Below are 23,410 nucleotides of genomic sequence, written 5' to 3' on the forward strand. Positions count from 1 at the left end.
CGGCGGGGCCGCGCCCGCCCCCGGGCAGCCGGCGGGCGGCGCGGCCCCGCCGAGGAGCGCCGCGGCCCCCCGGAAGCAGCGGCGGCGGAGGTTGCGCGCCCGGCGGGCGGCGTGACGGCGGGACGCGTCCCGGCGGAGCCATGGGGCAGACCTCGGTCTCCACGCTGCCCGAGCCGGCCGGCGGTGAGTGGCGGCGAAGCGGGGCGGCCGCGCACCGCGGGGAGGGCGCCGGGGGCCCGCTGGTAAATGAGAACGTGGGGGTGAGAAGGGGGAAAGGAGGAGAGAAGAAAGAAAAAAGGAGAGGGGGTGTGTGTGGGGGGGGAAGGACCTCTGGCACTTCGCCCAGCAGCACAGTTAGTAAGCCGCCCATCTGGCTGCTTTGGCTGCAGACGTTTTTGTGTGTAAGCACTTATTTATTGGAAGTAAGTAAAGAGTATGCAAGTAGAATTTCTTGATTATTATTATTTGTCCCGTAGTTATTTGTGGATTAACTTTCTAAAAGCAGTGCAAAGCGCTCGGTGGATTGGTTTGGAGGCGCATGGGGTGAGCCGGGGCGTGTTGGTTACCGGGGAGCAGTGCGGGGGGGGCTGTCCTCCCCATCCCCGCAGCCATAGGAGGAAGAGTCTGCAGTAATTCCAGGTCTGGATTAAATTAAAGCCCATTAAAGGCCAGGTCTGAAGTTTCTTGCAAAAGTGACACTGCACATATCATTCTTTGACACCTCAAATGTTGTGTAGATTTTATTTCTCTTTAATGTTAGTCATGTACTGAGCTTTATTCTTCCTTTGCCTTCTGTTAACATGGGAAAGTGCCAACGACCAAGAGGCAGAGCACCAAGCCTGTTTTTTCCCATTTCTTTTCTTTGCGCGTCCTTCAGAGCAGAGTTCCAGTATTCTCACCTGTATGTTCAGAAAGCCCTGCTGTGCTGCCCATGGTACAGCCTTCTGATCACCCCGTCCCACTAAAAAACACGCTGATCTCTTCTCCTGCCACACCTGGCATGGAAGAGAAGTGTGTCCATTTTCAGCTAATCTCCCCCCATGCTGAAGGTCTCACCCTGCAGTAATGTTGTATCAAGGTAGGCGGTGGGGAAACAGCTGTGAGGAAACAGATGCACTGGCTGCAAGTGGTTGTTGGACTTCCGCACCAAGCGTTGTCCGAGCTGTTCTGTGCACAAATGTGTGTTGAGGGTTGGGAAGGGGCCTGTATTGTGACAAATAAGAGCCCTGGGGTCTGTGTTGCCTCTGCAGAGTGCAACTGGACAATAATTGGGCTGGATCCGTAGTTTTAACTAAAAGAAAAAAGTCAACTTCGAGTTCTTTCCTAACTGAAGGCAGTGTTTTCATTTGGAGCAATAAGAGGCAGTTACTTGACGGCACAAGTCATAGTGGTGCTACACAGTGCTGCCAAACAAATGCCATCTATCACCCTTCTAAGAGCAAGAGGCCTTTGCATAGACACGGACAGAGCCTTTGGGTGGTGATGCAGAGCCATAGTCCCATGGAATCGTTAGGGTTGGATAAGACCAGTAAGATCTTCTGGTCCAACTCACTGGGGTTCCAGTTCTGTTGATGGCAACCCTTGGGACAGGCAGGGTAATGGTGGCACAGCTCCTCAGGAGGTGCAGTTGTGTGTTTCCCTTGCCCTGCTGCACAGTATGTCCTGAACAAACATCACACAGTTTGGGTGGCCTGGTCCACTCAGGTCTGAGACTGACTCCTGTCATTTCCAAGTGAGACTGATCTCCCCTTAGGCAAGGAGTCCTAAAATCTTCATTGATTTTGACACGCCGGCCAACCACAAGCCCTTTATGTCTTTGACAGCTGCTGGAGATTAGAGTTGAACGAGATCCGTGTCTTGTACACACAGGAGCTACAAATCTGTTTTAGTGCGAGGGAATCAATAGCGCATTCAGACCCCTCACGAGCCAAACGAAAGCAGCTGTGAGAAGTGACTTGCCTGTTGGCTCCATTTTTTTCCCCAAGCACACCAGCCTCCAAGAGTTGCAGCCCTGCTGTCGTGCCCTAACTGTGCCCATGCAAGGCTCAGTGGGGCTGTTTGCTGTGCACAGGAGTGGTGATACGGGTAGATCACAGCAGGGTGTTCAGCTTGGCTGATTGAGTGAAAGTGGTTTGGTGCAGAATGGTGGAATAAAAGACTTTTCCCCAAAAGAGTGATAGAATAAATACAATATGATACAATACTCAGTATGGATGCAATCCAGTGTCCTGCTTCATTTTGCTTTTTTTCTTTTCACTCCCAGGATTTACTTTCTCTTTTTACTTTACTTTCTTTATTTTACTCTTGGAAAGGAAAATATTAAACAGGCCAAGGTCCTGATGGCACTTTCCCATTGGGCTAGGAGCAAGATAGAGACCTTACTGTAAAATGCAATTTGGCAAAGCATATTCCTAGAGCCTGCTCAGAGCTCTGTGATAGGAAGAATTGTGGTTTTATGTCTCTGGCTTTCTAGGAGTATTCTGGAGAGCAGTGCTCTCTCCCCAGGGTTTGCCATCAGCTGTGTTTGGAAAAGGAGAAGGAAACAGGGCATCTCCCAAAACTGTGACGGGAAGATAGACAAAGCAGGTCTTAGCTGTTTGTGGGGACCCACTGTGCAATCCACAGCTCCTTCTGCCCCTTGGATCCAATTCTTCTGTTGTTTAGATTAGTTTTCTGAAGCTTGTTTATTTGTTATGGTCTGCAAAAGTAAACAAAGAAAAGGAATTGGCCAGTGATAGCAAAACAGCATGGATATATGGAAAAGGATGAGTTTATGCTGTCCTTGTTCATCTTCCTTCCTCTTCTGTGATTGTTCCATGTCTGGCAGGACTTGATTACAGTTCTTTGTCTTTGTTCATTGACTGAGGGTCAGTGCATTTGGGAGCTATCAGCTACCATGCGCAAAGTTTTACTTTTCCTTTCTGATCAACAGCTTATCAAAAGATAAGAGTTGTGCACTGAACAGAGGGGTTGTTGTTGTTTGTTTGTTTTTTCCTTTTGGATTTGTAGTTGGGTAGTTCAGTACTGAGGAACAGATGAGTCCTCAAGTGAAAGTGCAATTGGTTGGCTTACCGGGAAAAAAAAAGACTTCTTTTTTCTAATAGTGCTGTCTCACCAGTTAGTGAAACTTATGGTAAAAACACATCTATGGGTGATGCTGCGAAGAGTTGCATCAGTGCGACATGGAATCTGTGGAGCACAGCAGTGTGCAGAAGGATAGGAGCAAGCTGTAAAGGGAAGATCTCAGAACCTCTTGCCCCAGTGGCATTCAGCTGGAGACAGGTTTTGGATCTCTGCACTGGTCTGCGAGAGCTGTGTACAACGTGCATAGTCCTTGGGCCTGTTTACTGTGGGGAGGGTGGGACTTCCTTTCATCTTATGCATTTTGCAGAAATAGAGCATGAATTTTCAGGCATGAATTTTCAGGCTTGAGTTCATCCTGTTACAGACCAGAAGTTCTTTTCCAGGACATGAAAATGTACTTCGACAGCACAGGAAAACCATTTCCCACCCAGCTCACCCCATGAGATGAAAGCACTGGCTCTTAGGATCCTATTGTTTGTTGACTTTGGCACTCGGTGAAACAATTATCATAGGTCAAAAGTTAACATGTTTCTCAGACTGCTCTTTTTCATCTCTCTTGGCATTATGGGATTTCCTCTTAATTGACAAGAAAAACAGCAGCTTCACCTGCATCTGTGCAGAGGAATCGTGATTGCCTTAACTGGGCAACCCTATCTTAATTCTGAAATGAAAAGGAAAACAAATGTTTGTTTCAGCATTTCCTGGTGTTGGTATGCAACTAATGGGTTATCAGTGCAGCAATTTCAGGACTTGTCCAAGAGGAGAGGTTGTTCCAGTAGCACTCTTCAGTGGTAGCTGTTTCTGAGCAATGCTGAAGGTGCTGTTCTGGAGCAAGAGCTTCTATTGCTATGGAGCTGGGAATGGAGATAGTCAGCAATAGGCTTAAATTTTTATCCTGACCAAGTTCACCGCTAATCTGAAGATGCCAGTAAGCCCTTGTGGTAATCTTTCTTAAAGGAAACAAAATGAGGTTGATTTTTCTTCTCCATCTTCTTTTCCTTTCAAAATGGAAGAATTTTGACATCATTGTACTTTACAGCAGGACATCTCAAAGCATTTACGGAAGCACTAAGCTACTCACTACACAAGTACTATCTGGTTGTTTCAGTTATTGGTGCACGTTGAGGGATGGTCAAGATGTTCAGCCAAAATGTCAAGTCCCGTTTCATGAGAAGCCCTAGATGATTTGCTCACAGTTCCAAAGGAAGTTCTTGGCAGAGATCATTGTCTTCCTTATTTTTTCCCAAATTTACACTGATTGGGGGCTTTGAGACTGAGACGTTGTAATACTGTGCTGGGAATCCTATTCCTTTTTAGTCTCTTCTTTATGCTTTTGTGAATTGTGGAAGAGTTGTAAGTAAAGGGAAAGCTGTTTTCAGTTTCTGCAAAATTTTCCACCAGCATGGATCATGAGACTGGGATACTCTTCAGTCATCGTACCCATGTTAGATGGAATCAGGATCTAATCATGAGCATATTAAATGAATCACTATATATAGGGACTTTGCAGATTTTAAAAATCTGATGTTTGTGGAATGCATTTTAGCCTTGTTAGGTGCTACTATATGCTCTGTGATCCATCCAGAGCAAAATTCTGCCCCAATTGCTAGTGCAGTTGGTGCCACTTGATCAGGCTGAGCTCCTCAGCTGCAGCAGGAACTCATTCAGCCTGAGCCTTTATCAGGGGCATGCAGGGAGCAGGGGTCTCATGAGGACATGGAGGAGCAGCCACAGCACGGGGACTGCATGAAAGTACTGCACTGTATGAAAATAAAAGGCCAGTGCTCAGCAGATCCCAGAGCAGTGTATCACCCCTCCTCGCTCGAAGGCTATGTCAAGGATGACGAACTCTCCCGTGTTTTGCTGCCAGGATGTGTGACCTTTCATGTCAGGCCTGCTGGCTGAGATGCCTCCATGCACTGGTGTTTGGTAGTCACTAATCACCTGTTCGCAGTGTTAATCATCACCTTCCTCCTCTGCATTGAGGAAAGTGAGAACAGACTCCAAGAAGCTCAGTGCTGGCCAGGCTGCAAAGCCTAGCAAGCTGGCAGGGCTTGTGTGGAGCCATGTTATCCAGTGACCACCCTGATACTTCCCTCAGAAGCTCACAGGAGCTCTCGTTTCCTCCGAGTCTCCAGCGCTAAGGCGTGCTGAAAGCTGATCCGCCTCTGCTGGATCTCAGCCGCCCCTTGGATCAGTTGTCCTTCTGTCCTAGATCCTCAGCCTCAGCTTGCTCACTACTCTGGGATAATAATGCCTTGTTCTTAGATGGCCCTTCACAGGTTTCAGAGCTCTTTCCAGCCTTCTTTGTTATATTCTTGGATTTAAATGGGAAAACTGAGGAGACAGGATAGCTTACTTGGAATCACCAAGGCACAACCAGGAGGAAAAATCCTCATCGATGCCTGGGCCATGTTACACTCCCACCTATTAGAAATAGAAAATGCTTGGACTTTGATTCCTTTCTTCATATTTTTGACTACTAACAGTTATTTGTAGTGCATTTTGGACACCCCTGCTTTTCTAGATTTAAAAAGTGAAGCGGTAACATAACCGAATAATTCTTGAGTCACTGCTGGGTTTGGATTTATTTTTCACTCTTGTTCTTTTAGAACACATTGGTGATGATTAAAAAAATAGAATGCACTTAATGCTTTGAATCAATCAGTGATGTGTTTTTTAAAAATACTTCAGCAAACAATCTGCTGCCTGAACTTATTTTTCACCCATTGTGTTTCAGTCATAATGATGGCTAGAAAAATACTTCTGATCCACAGAAATGCCCAAACCAGGTGACATTCAGTCCCACGGAGATAAATTATTTCTGAAGTGTCCCTTTGTTGCCTTCTCTGGTTGACGTAAATGGGATTCCTGATCCTGTTCTCTTTCTGATGGGAATGGTGACAGTGTGGTAGGGGGGTTTTTATCTGAGAGCCTGTGCAGGGCCAGTGCTAGGCACAGGGAAAAACAAAGACAGAAGTTTCCAGTGATGCTAAAATGGCTCTGGTAACAGCAGTTGTATGCTGTCTGTACTTTTGCTTAGACAGAATCCAGTTTTGCTGGCACTGCTGATAAGCCTTTGGTCGGATCTGTTTCCAAGCCACATAATGATATTGATGATGTGTTTCGGACTAGCAATTTGTGCAGGCAGTGCAATTACCTCTGTCATCATGTGGAGACTCATTATTAGGAAATTTGATTTCAGATTTGAGTTGCTCAAAGGCTTTATACAAGAGTGCTGCTTAGGAATGAATTTGCTCTGCCCCTTGACTTGGTTTTCAGGCATCTAGAAATTAAGCCTCTGTACAAAGTGCAAGTCTTATTTACCTTTGTGCTTCCTCACTGATTTAAGCAGCCACAGTGACCTGTGTAATTGGAGGGGAAAAAAAGATGGGGAAAAATAAAGATGTCATTTTGTATGGTAGTCTAGGATATGCAGTCAGGTTGCATGCAAGTAAAATGAGAAAAAATGGCTGGACAATAACTTGCTGCCTGTTTTGTTTTGCTAAAGAGTTGCCTATCCCCAAGTTGGACAATACGCTTCTATGTTTATATATCGCTACAAAATTGTGATAACTTTTAGTTACCTGGCAGATCTGAATATTAATGCAGAAACCTGTATCAGTGATACATTTATGAAAATGAAGTTTTATAGGAAACGATATAAACAACAACTTTTTCTATTTACTCTGATTCCTGCCTTCGATTCCAGTGAATTTGAATGATATTTTGTTGAGTGGAATTAGCCTGATACACATATCCTAACATTTGATGCTGTCAGGAAAGCCAATTCTGTTCCCAGAGCTCAACCTGCATCCCCCACCTCTGAGAACATGCTCTTTCATTAGTATTACAACGTCTTTGCTCTGACCAGCCACCCAAAGCATCAGTGAATGGTGCAGGCAGATTATCCCTGATTCAGTATTTTACTTAATCATTCTTGTGTTTTCTGGATGCTTTAATGCATTGCCCAGTAAAAGTCCCAGAATGCTGCAGAAACCTTACGAGTTTGTTGGGCTTTTAAGCTTTTTACAAACAAATCACACTTCTTAGATTTTGAAAATAATTTCTTACAAATACAGGCAATCTCTAGTATTTATTGATTAAAGCTAAATAGACATTTTGCACAATTGGAATAACTGTTATAGACCATGAAGCTTGATCTGTGACCATATTACTTGTAAGACCTACAGTCACAGAGGGCCTCTTTTTCTGGCTTAAGAATTTTTCTTTAATGCTTGAGGCTTCAGCTCAGAAAATTAACTCTTAACTGGGGATCTATTGGATCTGTCACCATCGGTACAATTTGTAGGGTTTGCAAGCCAGACTTTGATAGAGGGGTTATGAAATTGTTGTCATTTCACTGGATGTTTTTCCACTGAACTCTTCTTCTTGCCCTCTGCCTTCAGAGCAAGGATAGTCAACAGAAAGTGATTTGGATTCAAGCTTCTGTTTGGTAGCCACCTGATCTAAGAAAAATATCCCTTACCATGAGTGAAATTGAGTCTGGGAAGCCTGTTCTGTGTGGCAGTCTCATATCTTTGTCCTCAACAAGCTGAAGCCTCCATTGATGCATCTCAGGCACTAATATAAGTCAGTGTGTGTTGTCGCACAGATACCGAAAGGCATAGCAGTTCATGAAGAGTCACGATGCTACAGGCCCAAGTTATGCTCTAATGTGTGCCTGGTTTATTTTTGCAGGCACTGTAGGGAGTAAGAAGCCTGTGATATTTATTCTTAACCAATGCTTATTCACCCATGAGACTGTGGTAAAACTGAGTGTGGCTTGTGGGTCGCCAGCCTCTACTTCTTGTGGATGCGTGGAGGTTTCTAATGTTTGGGCAACAAACAAGTGACATTAACAGGTACAGTAGCATCCTGAGATAAAAACATGACGTGACTATGAATAGGGAGGGACCGTCTGCTTGGTTCTTTCATCCTTATTGCTTTCCTTGTTTATAGCCCCCAGAGATTCAACTTATCTGAAGCTTACCTGTCATAACAAGCAATATGAAGTCATCAAGGCTGAAAGCTAATCTCCTGTGGGCTCTTTGTTTTTTTTTTAACTCCTTAAATCTTGGATGAGTCGACAAATAAATGACACTTTCATTGTGTGCGTATGAAACACGTTGATTCAATGGGATACAGTCAACGAGTTAGACTTGCGTGTTCGCTTAAAGTCATTATAAGCTGGTGGGAAATGATTTTTAGATACTGGCTGTCTTTATGAGGAAAAAAAATCACCAAACAGTTCATTGCCAAGAAATTGGGTATGTTTAAATTATACATACATAATGTGTTATAATTTATTTCATTGTTAATGACTCAAAGCTGGCTGTGTGTTTCCTGTCCTGTAAATGCATTCAATGTGTCTGAAGATTACTGGTTTGTTTCTTTCAGTTTGGTAGATTTATTGCCTTTCTGAGTGGAAGGAAATGTTGGTTTTGGCACAGATGCTTAGAATATTCTTGTTCTGAAAACGTGAAGTAGTGTTCCAGTACACTGCTGATCTGGCCTCTTTTATGTTGATACAAAGAAGGGAGTAGTGGTTTTGTTGTCCTGTGCGTTATATGATCATGCATGGTTCTCCTCTTCTGATTAATTTTTCAAGTGTTTCATAAAAAGAATGGAAATGTTAGCATCAATAATCAGTATTAAAAATCCACGTGATTTAAAACAACTTCACTAATTGTGGAGTAGTGCGTAAGTACTCAAAGTGAAAAGTTTTGGAAGGCTGATTCAGTCTTCTAAGAGAATACCAGACTTCATTACTTAAGAAGAAAATGCTATTGTTGTTTCTTGCTCGTGTATTGCCACTTTTGACACAGTGTGAAAGAAACACATAAGGTCTGATGTTGAGACATGAAAGAGGCTGTGTGAGTGAACAATAATATGGATGACTTGAAAGCTGTGGATAAAGCCAAGTTGTCGGGAGCTGGACAAGCACCAAGGAGAAATGAAAAATGATCTGTGCTTTAGTTGGAAAGGAAAGTTGTAGAGAGTAGCAAAACATGAGCCAATGGGAAAAGAGAGAGATGTTAACTACAAAGTGTTGCAGAAACTACATGACCATGCTGCTTGGCTTTTAAAACATTTTGTTCAACAGCACCATTATGTTTACTGTATGATGAACATGATTCTGAAGAGAGGACAAAAGTTTTTGTTGGAAAAGTCTGGGGGAATTCAGAGATCTGAGACTGAAAAAACATCCTGAGTACTTACAGCAACACCTCTGCCTTAACTCCCCTTTAGTAGTGTTCCTCCTGCTGTTTCGGTTTTACCATTTCTGCTAGAGGTAAGCGAGGAGAAGAGAAGGAGGGCAGACTTCTGTAAGAACCAAGAAGACAAGGCAAACAGTTTACTTCTGAAACATTTGATATACCTGGTAGACTGGTAGCTTAGTATGAAATGTGTAATTAAAATTGGCATGTGGGGAAAAGTATCCAATATCAGTATCAAATCTGTAGGATCATGCCATAAGAAGGTAGGGGAAAAAAAAAAATTGAAAATTGCTAGGCTCTTAAAAAGCCAGGTGTTGTTCACAGCATCTACCCCCAGGTGCTTACCATCCCTTAGCCCAAGGTTCTCCCTGCTCAGCCCAGGCCAGCAAGCACTTCCCAGGCTGTGAAAGTGGGGCTTGCTGAAACCTTACCTTAAGGTGACGTAAGCTTTTCTGCTGATGTAGCCCCAAATTTGGGTAGGGATCACACAGCATGTGATAACATGTAGGAATGAAGGTCACAGCTCATCACCCTGGCATGGGCTAGGAAGATTTGCATCTCACAACTCTGAAGTCTTATGTGAGAATTAATCAGTCCTGAAAATGGCTTCTGTGGGAATTAAATATTGCCATCCCCTCTCCTTGCTACAATTGGAGCTTGCAAGACCTGCTGAACTGAAAGCCATAGATTAAATAACTAAGTGAGAAGAACTGGACAAAGCCAGGCCTTGGATTTTTGTGTTCCCATCTTTCAGCCAGCTGTCCTCATAGAGAAAACATATCTCCCTGTTGTGCAGCCTGCAGTACATCCAGGGTTTGCTTAACTGCAAAAGGAAAACATTGCAAGGAACATCCCTACAGGATGAGAAGAACCAAAAATTAGTCCTTCATTAAGCGAGTTCATGGTGATGGAAGACTACATCTGGAGATAAGTAGTGAGTTAACCCCGTGTTGTGGTTGATTGTCCCTTTAGTCTGTCAGAGGGAGCAAACTCCTCTCTCCTCCCACATCTCTGTTACTCTGTCTGTGGTTTAACAGATAATATAATTACATCGTGACAGCCCCTGGATGGAAGTGCTGCTGTTTAGCATAATTGGCAACCTGTTTTTTTTTTTCCTGAGGGATATGTACCAGCAGGGCAGAACTGAGCCTCCCTGACTTTTCAGGGTGTCTGATGGCACAGGTCAGGGTTTTTTTTAACCCTGAAGAACTGACACACCCTCTGTATCTATGGGGCCAGAAGTCTCATTGCTATGTTCTAATTTTTTTTTTTCCACTCTATGCAGTAAATTCCACATAGGGTGAGGAGTGAGTGGAGGAAGAACAGAGGAGGCAGAGCTAATTAAATCATCCATTTCTTAAATAAATACCAGGCAGTTCAGTCTCATACAGAATAAATGAATAAATACCAGCGTGTAGTCTATGCTTTATTGGTTTAAGCAGTTCTTGCATGCCTGGATGTCAATGCAAGGAAAGCTTGCAAATCTAGAGAGGTTTATTTTGTCTTATTCAATTTCTTTATAAATCAATCTGTGCTTCATCCATTCTGGGCAGGTTTATTTTTTATGCGTGGGCAACAAAATTTTAAGACAAACAAAAAAGACATTGTTCTTTGGTGTATGAAGAAGTAGTAAGGCATGTTTTTGTGGTGAGAGAGAAGGGAAGTTAGGATAGTGCTGGGACAGTGCACCTGATGACCCTTCACTAAGAGACAGCAAAGTCTTTTACAAGGATGTCCAGCAACCTCTTCTAGCCAGTAGGTTCCTGTGAAGTTGTGTGAGAGAGCCAGTCGTTAGTTTATCTCAACACAACTATGGATGGTGTTGTACTGATGGTGGGGTTTTGTTGTTTTTTTGTTTTGTTTTGTTTTTTTCCTGACATACTGACAGGAACTTTCCTTCTCTAACCCAGGATTTGTGGCCGGAGTCCCACAGAGAGAGAGATACACAAGTGTACAGTCACAATTATTTGTTAAAGCTTTTAGTATTGGATTATGATCCTTATATTCTTGCTGTAAATTTTTGTAGCACAACTTACAAGACAACTGTTATATTTTTCAAAAGATTCCTTATGGGCTACCAGTTAAGACGGAAGCACAGGTGCTTTGGCAGCAATCTCTGGGTTTAGACATAAAGAACCTTTTGCGGTTGAGGAACTGGGACACGAGAGAGGCTGAGGCTGAGCAGCACTCCTCTGTGGTTGGATATCATAGGCTTAGGATGAGAGTCCTTTCAACAGCAGGGATTTGCTCAGGTCTCCCCAGCTCCAGGTACGTGCCATAAGCTGTGCCCTAGGAGGTAAATGGGATCTTTCAGTTTGGTGGGCACAGGTCTCTGTTTCACCCAGTGCTGTTTTCTCAAGCTGCCTCTCACAAACATGAACCTGGAAAGTTTTGTTTTATTTTTAAGTGAGAAATTTTAGAGAGCCGTTTCCTGGTGACTTGCTATTCATATAAATATGAAATATAAGATTTGCCAAGAAACTTCTAGTTACATCATGCATACCTCTGCTGCTCAAGTTTAATATATTATTTTTAATTTTAGACAGGAGTATTAAAATAAAGCCAGTTAATAACTGGTTTTAATTTCATTTTATTCCTTCTAGAACAATGCTTTTCCAGCTGTTTTTTGTTTTGTTTTGTTGTTCCCCCCTGGTGGTGGTTCCCCCCTGGTGTTTTCTGATGAAGGCAGGTTGCTGCTGGAGGAGCCTCAGGTGAGGCTGTGCAGTGCAGTCAGGTAGCAGAGAGTGCTGGGGAGCCACAGCTGGAACAACCCTGGAGTAAGACCCCAGAGCAAACACCACCAGAGGAACTTGGCATTTGCCTGTCTCTCTGTGGGAGAATCTGTCCATGGAGTTATTTGCTTATTAAATTAATGATTAAATGGCTTGCTCTCTCTCTGGTGCTGTCCACAAGCTGCTCAATCTATCGCATGAAAGCCCACCATGAGGAACAGTCTGAGCAGGCAGGAACTGAGGGTGGCTGTTCCTGAAGTATTCCTATGGGCTTTCTAAGAGATGGCTCTCTTTCCCAGGGACTGCTGGAGACAGACTCTATCACAGAATGTTCCCTCTCTAGGAAAACATTTGGTAGTAGTTTAAAAAAGAAAACTTTACAGAGATTAAGTAAAGCCAAAGTGAATTTGTTGAACCCTGATGCTGTACATACTTTACTTAAGACAATATTGAATTTCCAATCATGATTTGAGCTGCTAGAAATAGTTGCCAAGCCTTCCAGTGATATTTGGGCTCTTTTCACCTCTCTTTTTTCCTAATCAGACACTTCCTTTTAACACACAACTAAATATAGGTACTTGTGTTCTTTTCATCTGCATGAATGTGAACATGGTGCTCACAAAGTGGGAAAATGCAGCCTTTGTCCTCAGCTCCATACAATGTTTTTACTGCCTAACCTTTTGATGTGGAATTGCCTCTGAGGTACTACTCTTAAGTGTTACACTTACTCAGTTTGTTTTAGGTGTGTTACATCTCAACTGTGATTGGGTTAGTCATTAGAAAAGTACTCTTCCCCTGAGGAGGGGGGATTGGCTCTTCCCTGCCAATCACTTTATAATAAAAACGGTAATATCAGCTGCAGTTCTTACATACTCAAGAATTTCAGTCATCTCCTAGCCCAGGACCAGAACACGTTGCTTCTCTCTGCTTCCAAATTGTGAAACCACAATGCACTGTAATTTTTAAATGTTTGGGCAGCTCTAGGTTTGCTCCTAACATCAACAAAAGTGTGACAGTGAATGATGCTGAAATTGAATTATTCATGTTTGTAGCTGATTTTAAGTTGATATTTATATCGCTTGCATTGGTCATGATGTTTCTGGCATTTTTTTCCAAGATACCACAGAATTGACTATTCATGTTCACAGCAGTGACATACATCAGTGGAGCTGGGTGCTCATAGTTACTTCATGTCAGGCAAATGCATCACTTACAGCATGTTTGGCACTCATAACAATGATGCATGCTGAAGCTGAGTGCTAAATGAACATTGTTACGTGCTGGGATGGTATAGCATGAGCATGCATTGGTAGGGAGAAGATGGGGTCTTGTGTTTTATAGTTGCTTTGAAGCTCGAGGGATGCTCACCCACTTCCAGCTAAAATAATTCAGTTTAAACTGCTTCATAAGAGTTCACGTTGATACTTTCTTTTAGCGTGTGGATTACAAAAATATATTCTATGATTGTTGTTCAGTGCCAGTAAGATTGAGAGCATGTCCTTTTCTAAATATATTATGTATATATATAAAAATATATTTATATTTAAAATAAATAAATTAGATATCTAGCAATCGACATGATTTTAAAATTATTCGAAACACCAGCTGAGCTGGTGGCAATGAAAAATCAGAAATCTGAAAGCTCTTTTGTTGATGCAAGAAAGATCTCCACTGTTTGTACAGCTCTTGTCACAAAGAGGTCCTGATCTATGACTACACCTCTTAAGCACCATGATAATACAAATCATTTGTTCTTAATGGAGAGCGGAGCAGAAATAGTGACCAGAAATACAGCATGAAACATGGAAAGGGGGAGTTGAAGATATCAGTTATGTATTTGCTGTGTTTATGGTGCTTTTAGTGTCATTATTTTCCCCTAGGGGATAATGGAAAATTCTGCTGGAAAAGCTGAATGTGTTCTCAGCGTCTTCTCTGGTGACAGGACAGCTTCTCACCACCCACAGCTTCACTGAGCCACAGGACCCCCTTGTCCATTTGGTCAGGGTCCTTCAGGAATAAAGACCTACAAAGGGTACGTGGGCTGCTTTCAGACAGCTCCCCTGTCCAGGCCCAGCACGCAGGGCACCTTCCATAAATGCTGATTCAGTTTAAAAAAAAAAAAAAAAAGTCTAAAATGTATACAAGTATGTACTTCAGATCTAGTTAAAGATGGTACTGTAATTGTAGTGAGCTTTTCTGTAGTAATTTATGATGCTGCCAGTTTGCTTGATGGAATTACTGTCTTCATGGTATAAGAAAGGAAACATGCTGTTTTTTTTAAAGTATAACTAAATCCCATTGCAAACTGTGTATGGACATATCCTTTTACATGAACCCGCCCCTAAGCATCAGAATTTAAACTGGTAAAGGGTGAGCAGCTGAGCTGACAAATATGTCAGCTTGTGTCTGATTTTCCCCACTCTGTCCCTAATAAGGAACAAGATACAGGGAATAAAACAGCTGTGTGGTGAAGCGTGAGGAGAGCAATGAAACATGATGCTGGATAAAAGTCAGCTGCAGTTTGGTGACTCCCATTTCCTCACAGCAAATGAGATAACTTCTTACTTACTAGGATCCTAGCATTACTCGTACAGAAAAATATGAACAGTTTTCACGTGCCGTGGCTTTAGAATTGACAAATTGGCATTTTGACTGAGAGGAACTGTTTAATAGTAGGAACTATTAGGAACTGTTTAATACTTTCTTGTGAGTGTGCATGAATTGTATTATTACTCTTTATCCAAGCTGGTATCTAGCAACAAAGACAAATATTTTAAAGGCAGCTAAAAAAATAAAATAAACATGGTTTTCTCTACAAAGACTTCAGGTCTAATAGCTTGCATAAACACTTATAATGACAGCAATATTCAGAAATTCGCTAGCTGGATTTAAAAGTGCCCTTGACCTCTGCTGTGGGGGTTTGGAGGCCAGCTGGGTCACAACAAGAAACTGTTTGCTTCAGGTTTGACTCACATGTGTTTGGACAAGTGCAATGTGCTGTTCCTTTACTAGAGAAAAGATGTTGAAGTGGTGCCAGTATGAAGGAAAATATCGCCTTTAAAAGGCAGCACAGTGAGTTCTGGGCTGCATGTAGGGGATTTAATTACATGACTGACCAAATTTCTCCTTGGCATTTTTTGTATGTGAATGCTCTGATAATTGTAGGTCAAGAGCTCCTTGTTGTTTTACTCAAACGTGAGGAAGTGTTGGCCTGGGAGCCCCCAGAACCAAACCTGCTCTCAGAATTATAAACGTCATAATCGTGGAAGATTTTGTTAAAGACATACAATAATGGGAAACCCACATGTGTAATTTTCTTGCGTAATTGTTTTTGGCAAGTATGTTGGATGGTCAGGAATGAGTTGGGATGGGATAGGCAGGGGAGTATAGCGGTATAACACCTACTGTGCGACCTGGTGTAGGGAACCTGCTTTGGCAGGGAGGTTGGACTCGATGATCTCTGGAGGTCCTTTCCAAACCCTGTGATTCTGGGATTCAGTGATAACCTCCTTTCCAGCTTCCTTCACACAGAAAGGGGAAATAGCTAACAGTGTTAGTTCTCCAGGTGCAAGAGCCTTTGATGTGATGTAGGGGTCAGGATGTCCTGCTGTGAGGAGGAGTTCTCATCTGTGTGAGACCTTTAGCCCACAGGCAGCAGGCTCAGGCGCTGCCTTCCTGGTAAAACTCTCCCATCCCCCCTAGACTTGTTCCTATTCTTTCCTGTCCCCTCCCGTTTGTTCCTGTTCTAGGCATACCACCCACCTCAGTCTAGTCAGCAAACTTTTTGCTGCACCATCTTGTAATGTAGTAAGGAACTGATTTGGTTTTAAAATCCCTCACAAGAAGGTAGTTTTTTTTTCTGCAGGCTCAGTTCAGTGATAAAGTGCAGCCTCACAAATAGTGACCAGCAGAGCAAACCAAGATGCTGTGAAAACAGGAGTGGAGATGACTGAGTGTGCAGCACCTCTCTAAAGCCATATGGAGATGTATCCCACTGCTGGTTGCACCAAGACGAGCAGCACAGCTCTTCAGCTGTGAGGAAACACCTCTGTCTGTCCAAGTGCACTGAGAGGACGGTGGAAAGGCACCATGTGAGCCACAGAGCCTGCACAGCAGGGCAGGTGGGTGTTGAGCAGCCTAAATCCTCACCCAGGGTGATGTCAGCCTGCAGGTGGAGCAGCCAATTAGCCCTGAAGTGGCCCCAAGCCTGCGGTTGCTTGGGTATGAAAAGAGTGAAGCCAGAAAGAGCCTTCCAGGAAAAGCCCAGAGTAGCTTTGGCTGTGTTTTTCCCATTTTGCTGGGTTTTTAACTCGGCTTTGGCAGTGAGTTGTTCAGGCCATCTGATGGTGTGCTGATTTCCTCTGCAGGCTCCTGAGAGGGGTCACAGTTAAATAACCAAGCCTGCAGCCTGAGGAAACAGGGACTGCCCGGCAAAACTCGCACTAGGCTACGAGGCTGTCCCTTGCTTGTTTCAGTTTTTCCTATAACAAATTCCCACCAACTGTATTTCTCATGAAGTTTCTGGGATGTCTGGGGATGGGACTTTCTGGTTCAGCAGTGGTGTAGCATACCTGTTAGATCTTCCATCTTGCTGGGGATGAAGTGGCACTGGAGAGCAGCAGGAATGCGGCCTGCCTCTGCTGTCCTGATACTCAGAGATTTCTGATCAGATGGGTGGTAAAGAGCTCCTGGGCCCTGAGGGGGATAGGGAGCAGCTCAAAGCAATGCAGAAGAGTGACAATGGGGTCAGAGGCTTCCATGGGACACACTTGGCCTGCTTTTATCTCAGCTTCAGTAGAACATATGCATTAATTACTGCAAAAAATGTTCTTATTTTTATTCCTGTTTAGTACTACAGAGGAGAAAGGGCCACATGCTCACTTCAGATCATTTTCTAGTAGCCAGTATCTGCTGGGAGGTGTTGTCAATTGTCTGGCTAAAGATACCTACTGTAAACTCATAAGAGGTACTTTTGTCCCCTGTATTAAGACTGTACCCTGGAAAGTCAATCTGTAAGGAAGTATCTCCAGTTCGGCGCTTCTGGTTTTCAGAAGTGATGAGTTGAAAATACCATTATGGGATTTAATAAGATGAGTACATGAGGTGTACCTTGAGGCTAGGTTACAGAATCATCCAAAAATATCATTTTAAACTATTAATAGAAATCTATACTACTGTACTTCAGGACATGAACGGGTAAATCGCCTTGATGCAGAAAGCATTAATTTTCAATCCTCAGCAGTTTGGTTGCTCTTTCACACACACTGCTTTTTCATTGTTTTCTTTTTTCCTCTCACATCTCTATTTCTGCACCTGAGCTTTTCCTCGTTTCTATGGAAAAGTTGCTAGGATCCAGAATGTGACCCTTAACCCCATTTTTCGTATATCTGGAAGATGTAACTGTCTGGAAAATTCCCATTTACTTCTTTCCACTGAAGTACTGGGGTTGAAGAGAGAGGAATAAACAGCCTGCCTTAAACTGATGATCCCTTTTCTTCTGGTTAGAGCCACCCATGTTCTGGTCAGCAAGGAGGTATTGAGGCCGTTGCAGCCAGATCACTTTCAGACTTGTATAATGGAATTGCTGCAGATTTGTTTATTCCTTTCTGGGAAAGCTGCAGGGATGGAAATTAAACACTGGGCTGGAGATCAAGAGGTGGTGCGGATGTTCTGATAAGGGCTACATGATGCCAAAATATAAATACTGAATTTGCAAACATGTTGGTGGGCATATTACAAGCCTTATGTTTATTCATTCCTTAAGCAAACCCTTTGTGCATTTTGACATGAGAAGCAGGTGAAAGCAGGGAAAGTGTGATTATAGAGGTATAACAGCTTTGTTAATGTGTCCCAGAACCACCCCCCACTAGATCACTTGCCCTTGTAGATGTGGTAGGAGACTCTCACAGACATGAAAAGGGCAGTTTACTTGGGCCTAGTTCAGCTGTATTGCCTGTGGAATTTCTGTTGCCTCTATACAGTGCACATTTTATTTATCTTTTTTTTTTTTTCTCAGTAGAATTAAATCCATGGAAATGAAAGCCATACTGAGAAGTAACTCCAAAGTTGCATGTTACAAACACTTCATCTGCATTTAGGTTGCTGTAGTTACCTGTGTCACCTAAATGTGATAGCTTGTGAATTAACACAACCAACAACAATTAAGATGTGGCTGTTGTAACCAAATAAGCAAACAGTAAAAAAAAAAGAGCAATGCTTAAGGTAACTCTAAGGCAAAGAGGTGCTTTGTAGTTTACCCTAGTGTAGTTAGAACAGAAATCCTGCCAGGGTGAGAAACTGAGCAGCAAATGTGCCTTAAGTCCTATTTTAACACTGCCTTTTTCCTCTTTCCTGTGTAAGGCAATGGAAAGCCAAGCTGAAGTCACAGAATCACCCGGGTTGGAAGGGACCCCAAGGATCATGTAGTTCCAACCCCCCTGCCTAGCAGGGCCACCAAACATACACATTCAGATCAGGTTGCCCAGGACCCCGTCCAACCTGGCCTTAAACACGTCCAAGGACGGGGCATCCACAACCTCCCTGGGCAGCCCGTTCCAGGGCCTAACCACTCTCCTAGTAAAGAACTTCCCCCTAACATCCAACCTAAATCTTCCCTCCTTCAACTTGGATCCATTTCCCCTAGTCCTGCTGTTGTCAGCCCTTTTGAAGAGTTTACTCCCCTCCTGGGTGTAGGTTCCCTTCAGGTATTGATAGGCTGCAATGAGGTCACCCCGCAGCCTTCTCTTCTCCAGGCTGAACAAGCCCAACTCCCTCAGCCTGTCCCCATAGGGGAGGTGCTCCAGCCCCCTGATCATCTTAGTCGCCCTCCTCTGGACCCTTTCCAAAATCTCTATGTCTTTCTTGTACTGAGGGCTCCACACCTGGACACAGTACTCCAGATGGGGCCTCACAAGAGCCGAGTAGAGAGGGACAGTCACCTCCCTGTCCCTGCTGGCCACCCCTCTCCTGATGGAGCCCAGGATCCCATTTGCCTTTCGAGCTGCCAGAGCGCACTGCTGGCTCATATTCAGTCTCTCGTCCATCAGGACCCCCAGGTCCTTCTCTGCCGAGCTGCTCTCAAGGACCGCTCCTCCCAGCCTGTACAGGTGCCTGGGGTTCCTCCGGCCCAAATGCAAAACCTTGCACTTTGCCGTGTTGAACCTCATCAGGTTCACCCGAGCCCAGCCCTCCAGCCTGTCGAGTCCCCTGCTTGCCTGCTGGAAAGCTGTTACTTGTGGGGTGAGGAGTTCCTGCCCAAAAGACAAACAGCTGAACAAGCTCTCCCAGGCTCTAAGCAAATCAATCCCAAGTGTACAACTGAGAGAGAGAGAGCTTGAATAAATGCATGTTGGAGTCAGCATCATTGCTGAAGTCTGAAATGTGTGACTTGGCTCATGTTCCTCTTCTGTGCACAGCAACTGTGCTCTGGGTGGCAGGGTGTTCCTCTTCCATGCTAACATGCTGTTCTCCAAAGGCTTTAGAAATGTTTGTGCATGGTTAATGTGGTGCTGGCTGTAAAGGAGAAAAGAGCCATGCAGAGTTTGCAGCAGACCTAACTTAGCATAGGATTTCCTGGCTTGTTTTTTTCCTGCAGCATAGAGCTAACATGTTGAAGCCTTGGGTATGCATCATGTTGTTTTGGGGGGAACATAGTCTCCTGTCCATTGTAAGTACCTGTGTAGCAGTGTCTGTGCTTTATGCAGAGGTTAGGCAGGGCATTCTCACCAAAGGGGGAAACAGAATATTGCCTCTAGTCTACAGATGTAATAGCTGGATTTCCTGCCCCACACTGTGCTCGGCTTTCTGCAACAAGGCAACATTTTGCCTGTTATGTGGTTCAGTCTTATAGTGGTTCAACTTTCTGAGCTTCAGCACTGCTGGTTCACATATGGCTCCATCAACCCAAAAAGTGCATTTACTCTCATAGAAGCCTGGGGGCATTCAGGCTGCCCCTGAATGGCTGATCCTTGAAGGGATCCCCAGGTGGATCCACTCACTACCCACATTGGCTGCTTTCAGGCAGCAGCCTGAACCCATCTGAAGTAGCCACTGCCCACCCTGTTTAGCTCATTGCCAGCAGGAGGCCCAATTAACATTTTGCAACATTGGCAGTTCCATATGGAAATTACCATTCAGCCGCCTACATTTGAACTTCAGCTTTTTCCTTTCATTTAATTAAAACACAATCAAGTCAATTAGCTCATGACAGAGATTCCCCAGAGTTAAACTCCAGATGTATGGCTAGGCAAAAGCATTTGGATGCCAACTCATTGTGCTGCTCTGAGGTAGATTATAGCTCTCCAATTTGTCAGTTTATCCACTGGGGATTAGTTGCATTTTCTTCCTTCCAAGTAGAAAGCAAGAAGGGAGAGAGGAAAAAGACCTGTCTTTCCATCTGGTTTTGGTCAAGAAAAATTGTTATAACATTACAGAATTTGGGAGATTTATTGAAAATGACATTGATTGTGTCAGAATGACTTCTGTTTTTTAATGACCATGTCAAACATTTTACCATGCAGTGTCTTGCTTTTTTTTCCAGTAAGCAGTGGGAATAAGCGGCTTACCATACTCTATAGCAAGTCGATGAGTTATTGTTCTTGTCACTAAATTGGGATAATATGCAGCTGCACAAACATGTTGATTTTGCTGGCATAAGAACCATGACTTCAAACTCTGTTCCCTTTGGCAAGACTGTATAGAAAATCATAACACTGTCAAAAAGAGGTTTTGAGGTCTCAATAAACCAAGATGACTTTTGCAGCACACTCCTGCAGACATCTGGGGTGCGGTAACGGGAAGAAAAAATGACTGAACCAACCAACTGGTAGTAATATAGAAGTTCTGCTGACCTAAATCCACACATAAGGTAATTTTGAACTGAATCTGCTGCATCTTCTGTTGCATTTCTCAATGCATTTACAGTTAGATATGACAATATCCCAGGTCACTCGTGTTGCAACAAAAGTTATCCTCCCACACTTCAAGGGTGATGGAGTGATACCACATTAATATTGCAAGTGAGACATGTAGTGCCAGTACTACCCATAGCACATCAATGTCAGTGGAGCACTTGGATCCATGCCTTTTCCCACTCAATGATTCAAGTGATTCTTATCTAAGCAGAGTGACTGTTCTTGTCAAAGAAGGCCCATACATCACTTATGTACACGTGAATTCCCATATCTTTATAAGTTAATTTAGCTACTTAATTTAGCTTCCTGAGCACAGCATTCCCTTCTTCATGGTGTTCTCTCTCTTGTTCTTGGCTGAATGGCCTCCAGATTGCTTTCTGCGGAGGACTATTATGCCCTCTACCAGGTAGGGTGTTCTTTGATAAGGAAGGGCAGGGCATTCTTTCAGGAAGGATGAGGAGTGCACATCTTCTGACCATGCTGTGAATACTGTAGGCAAGCTCATGTTCATTTAATGGATTCATTCAGGCACAGGCACATAGTATATGCTGAACTGTTCAGTGCTGCTGTGGCCGTGACTACAGTCACAGAATTCTGGTTGCAGCTGTGAAGCTGATTTAGGCTCTCCACCCTGCCCGATCTGTCCCATACCACAGCTTGCTCCTCAGTCCCGACACTTCAAAATTTGTAGGATTGTGCTGAAGAGTACAGCACTGCAGTGACCCAGATTAAAAATAACCTTTTTTAAAAGAGGAAGGAGGATGGAAAGGGGGAGGCGTTTTTGGTCTGGATCATTCAGAGATCTACTTGTGATGCAGCCTGATGAACAGTTGTATTTTTACAACTGAAGGAAGAGCATATTTTTATAGGGTCAAGAATGAGCAGATGGAAATGCAGAGAAGAAACTTCGTAGGCTGGCTTTATCACCAAAGCTATCTGCTGTGAGACTCGTCTAGGTTTCTATTTTACGTGCAGAGAAGTGGAGGTTTCAGGTAGTGTTAATGCCATGAATTACAGCACCTGCACTTTCAGAGTCAGGGAGCTTGTGATCAGAGTCTCTCAGGCTCCCAGTAGCACAACTCTTGACAAATACACCTAAATTCTGCCTTGTTTCTTTTGTTGGATGTAGCCTTAATTGCTTTTACTCCAGGATCTCAAGAGTCTTTGTGAATAGAATGAACTATTTGAACTTTTTCAGTGGCATTGTTTCCAGCAATTTTACAGCGAATTTATGAGATATGTTCATACTTGCTTACAGCACAGTCTATCTAATAAGTTCCTACTCCTTATGACTAAATGTGAATATGTACTAATATGGGAAAGAATCTTAAAACTATTCAGGTTCAGGAATTGATTCTTCTAAATAAGACCTTTTGAGTATTATCCTACTGTAGTTAGATAGCTATCTAATTATCTGGATTTTATCTTTTTTAAGTTGTCAAAGACATAAATTACTAGCATTAAGCTACCAGCCAGTAATTTTGATCCTTTGCCTATTAAAATATGGTCCTACCAGAAGATTTATATATATATATATATATATATGTACATATATATGTATAATCTGCATTACTTCTAGTATTCAGTCTTGAAGTTAGCTTCTTCTATTGGCTTGCTAGTTTGACTGCCATCAGTAAAAGTACAGAACAACATACTGCATAAATAGAACAGTCTTTTTTCTGTTCTTGAATTATCTTAAGCCAAAGCTTTAAAAAGGAATATCCTCACTGCATTCTAGACCAAAATGCCTGGAACCAGTAGAATCACAGCTATTTATTTCAAGGACATTTTTATCAGACTTGCTTGAAACAATTGGATGGAGAGTTTTAGTTGCATTTTGTAAAGCAAGTTCTTACCTGAAGAAGGTATTTGCATATTTCAGTGCTGACACAAACATCTCAGTGCTGAAATGTACCATGCCACCAGAAAACTAAGGAATTTTGTTTTTGTTTTTTTGCATTTTGTTTTTGGTTTTGTTTGCATTTGTGCAATCCAGTTGCACAATGTCTCTGGAGATCGTTCAGAGCACAAGTGTCCCTCAGACAGCAACAGAGATCAAAGTTGCTTCTTGAAAGTAGCCTTCCTAGGCCAAGCAATTGAGGCATTTCAATCTTTGATGGTTTATGGGAAAGTCAAGGTCATCTGTAAACTGATCTGATCTTTGGTGGCTGCCTGCAAACTCAGGGGAGAGCTTTTTGTTTCCTTCATTGAGTTCACAGCCTCTGCCAGCATGATTTGGCTTTTCAATGTCTTGGTTAGCGTTGCAGTTGGCTTTTTACCACAAGATCTCCTCTTGGGGGTCATGATAAAATGCTTGGGATGGCATCAGTGGGAATGGTTAATAAGTTGAGAGGGTGATGTTCGTTACAACTTATTTCCCTTGTATCTTTTGTTACCTGGACTTGATAGATCCCTGAGCATGTTGATTTAAATGCTATCCTCTAGGCTAGTAAGTAAGGAC

General features: G+C 43.2%; 1 protein-coding gene across 1 annotated transcript in view; it reads left to right on the forward strand.

The window, feature by feature from the left end:
* Positions 1-111: 111 nt before the first annotated feature.
* The window catches only part of PHACTR2 (phosphatase and actin regulator 2), a 77,244-nt gene continuing 53,945 nt past the window's right edge, over positions 112-23,410 (forward strand). Inside the window, exon 1 of the mRNA XM_042877686.1 lies at positions 112-183. Coding sequence (XP_042733620.1) covers positions 141-183 — 43 coding nt within the window. The 5' untranslated portion in view covers positions 112-140. The remainder of the gene's footprint in view (positions 184-23,410) is intronic.

This window comes from Lagopus leucura, unplaced genomic scaffold (assembly GCF_019238085.1).
Source record: "Lagopus leucura isolate 7727_CA_CO unplaced genomic scaffold, USGS_WTPT01 Super-Scaffold_73, whole genome shotgun sequence".
NCBI lineage: Eukaryota > Metazoa > Chordata > Aves > Galliformes > Phasianidae > Lagopus > Lagopus leucura.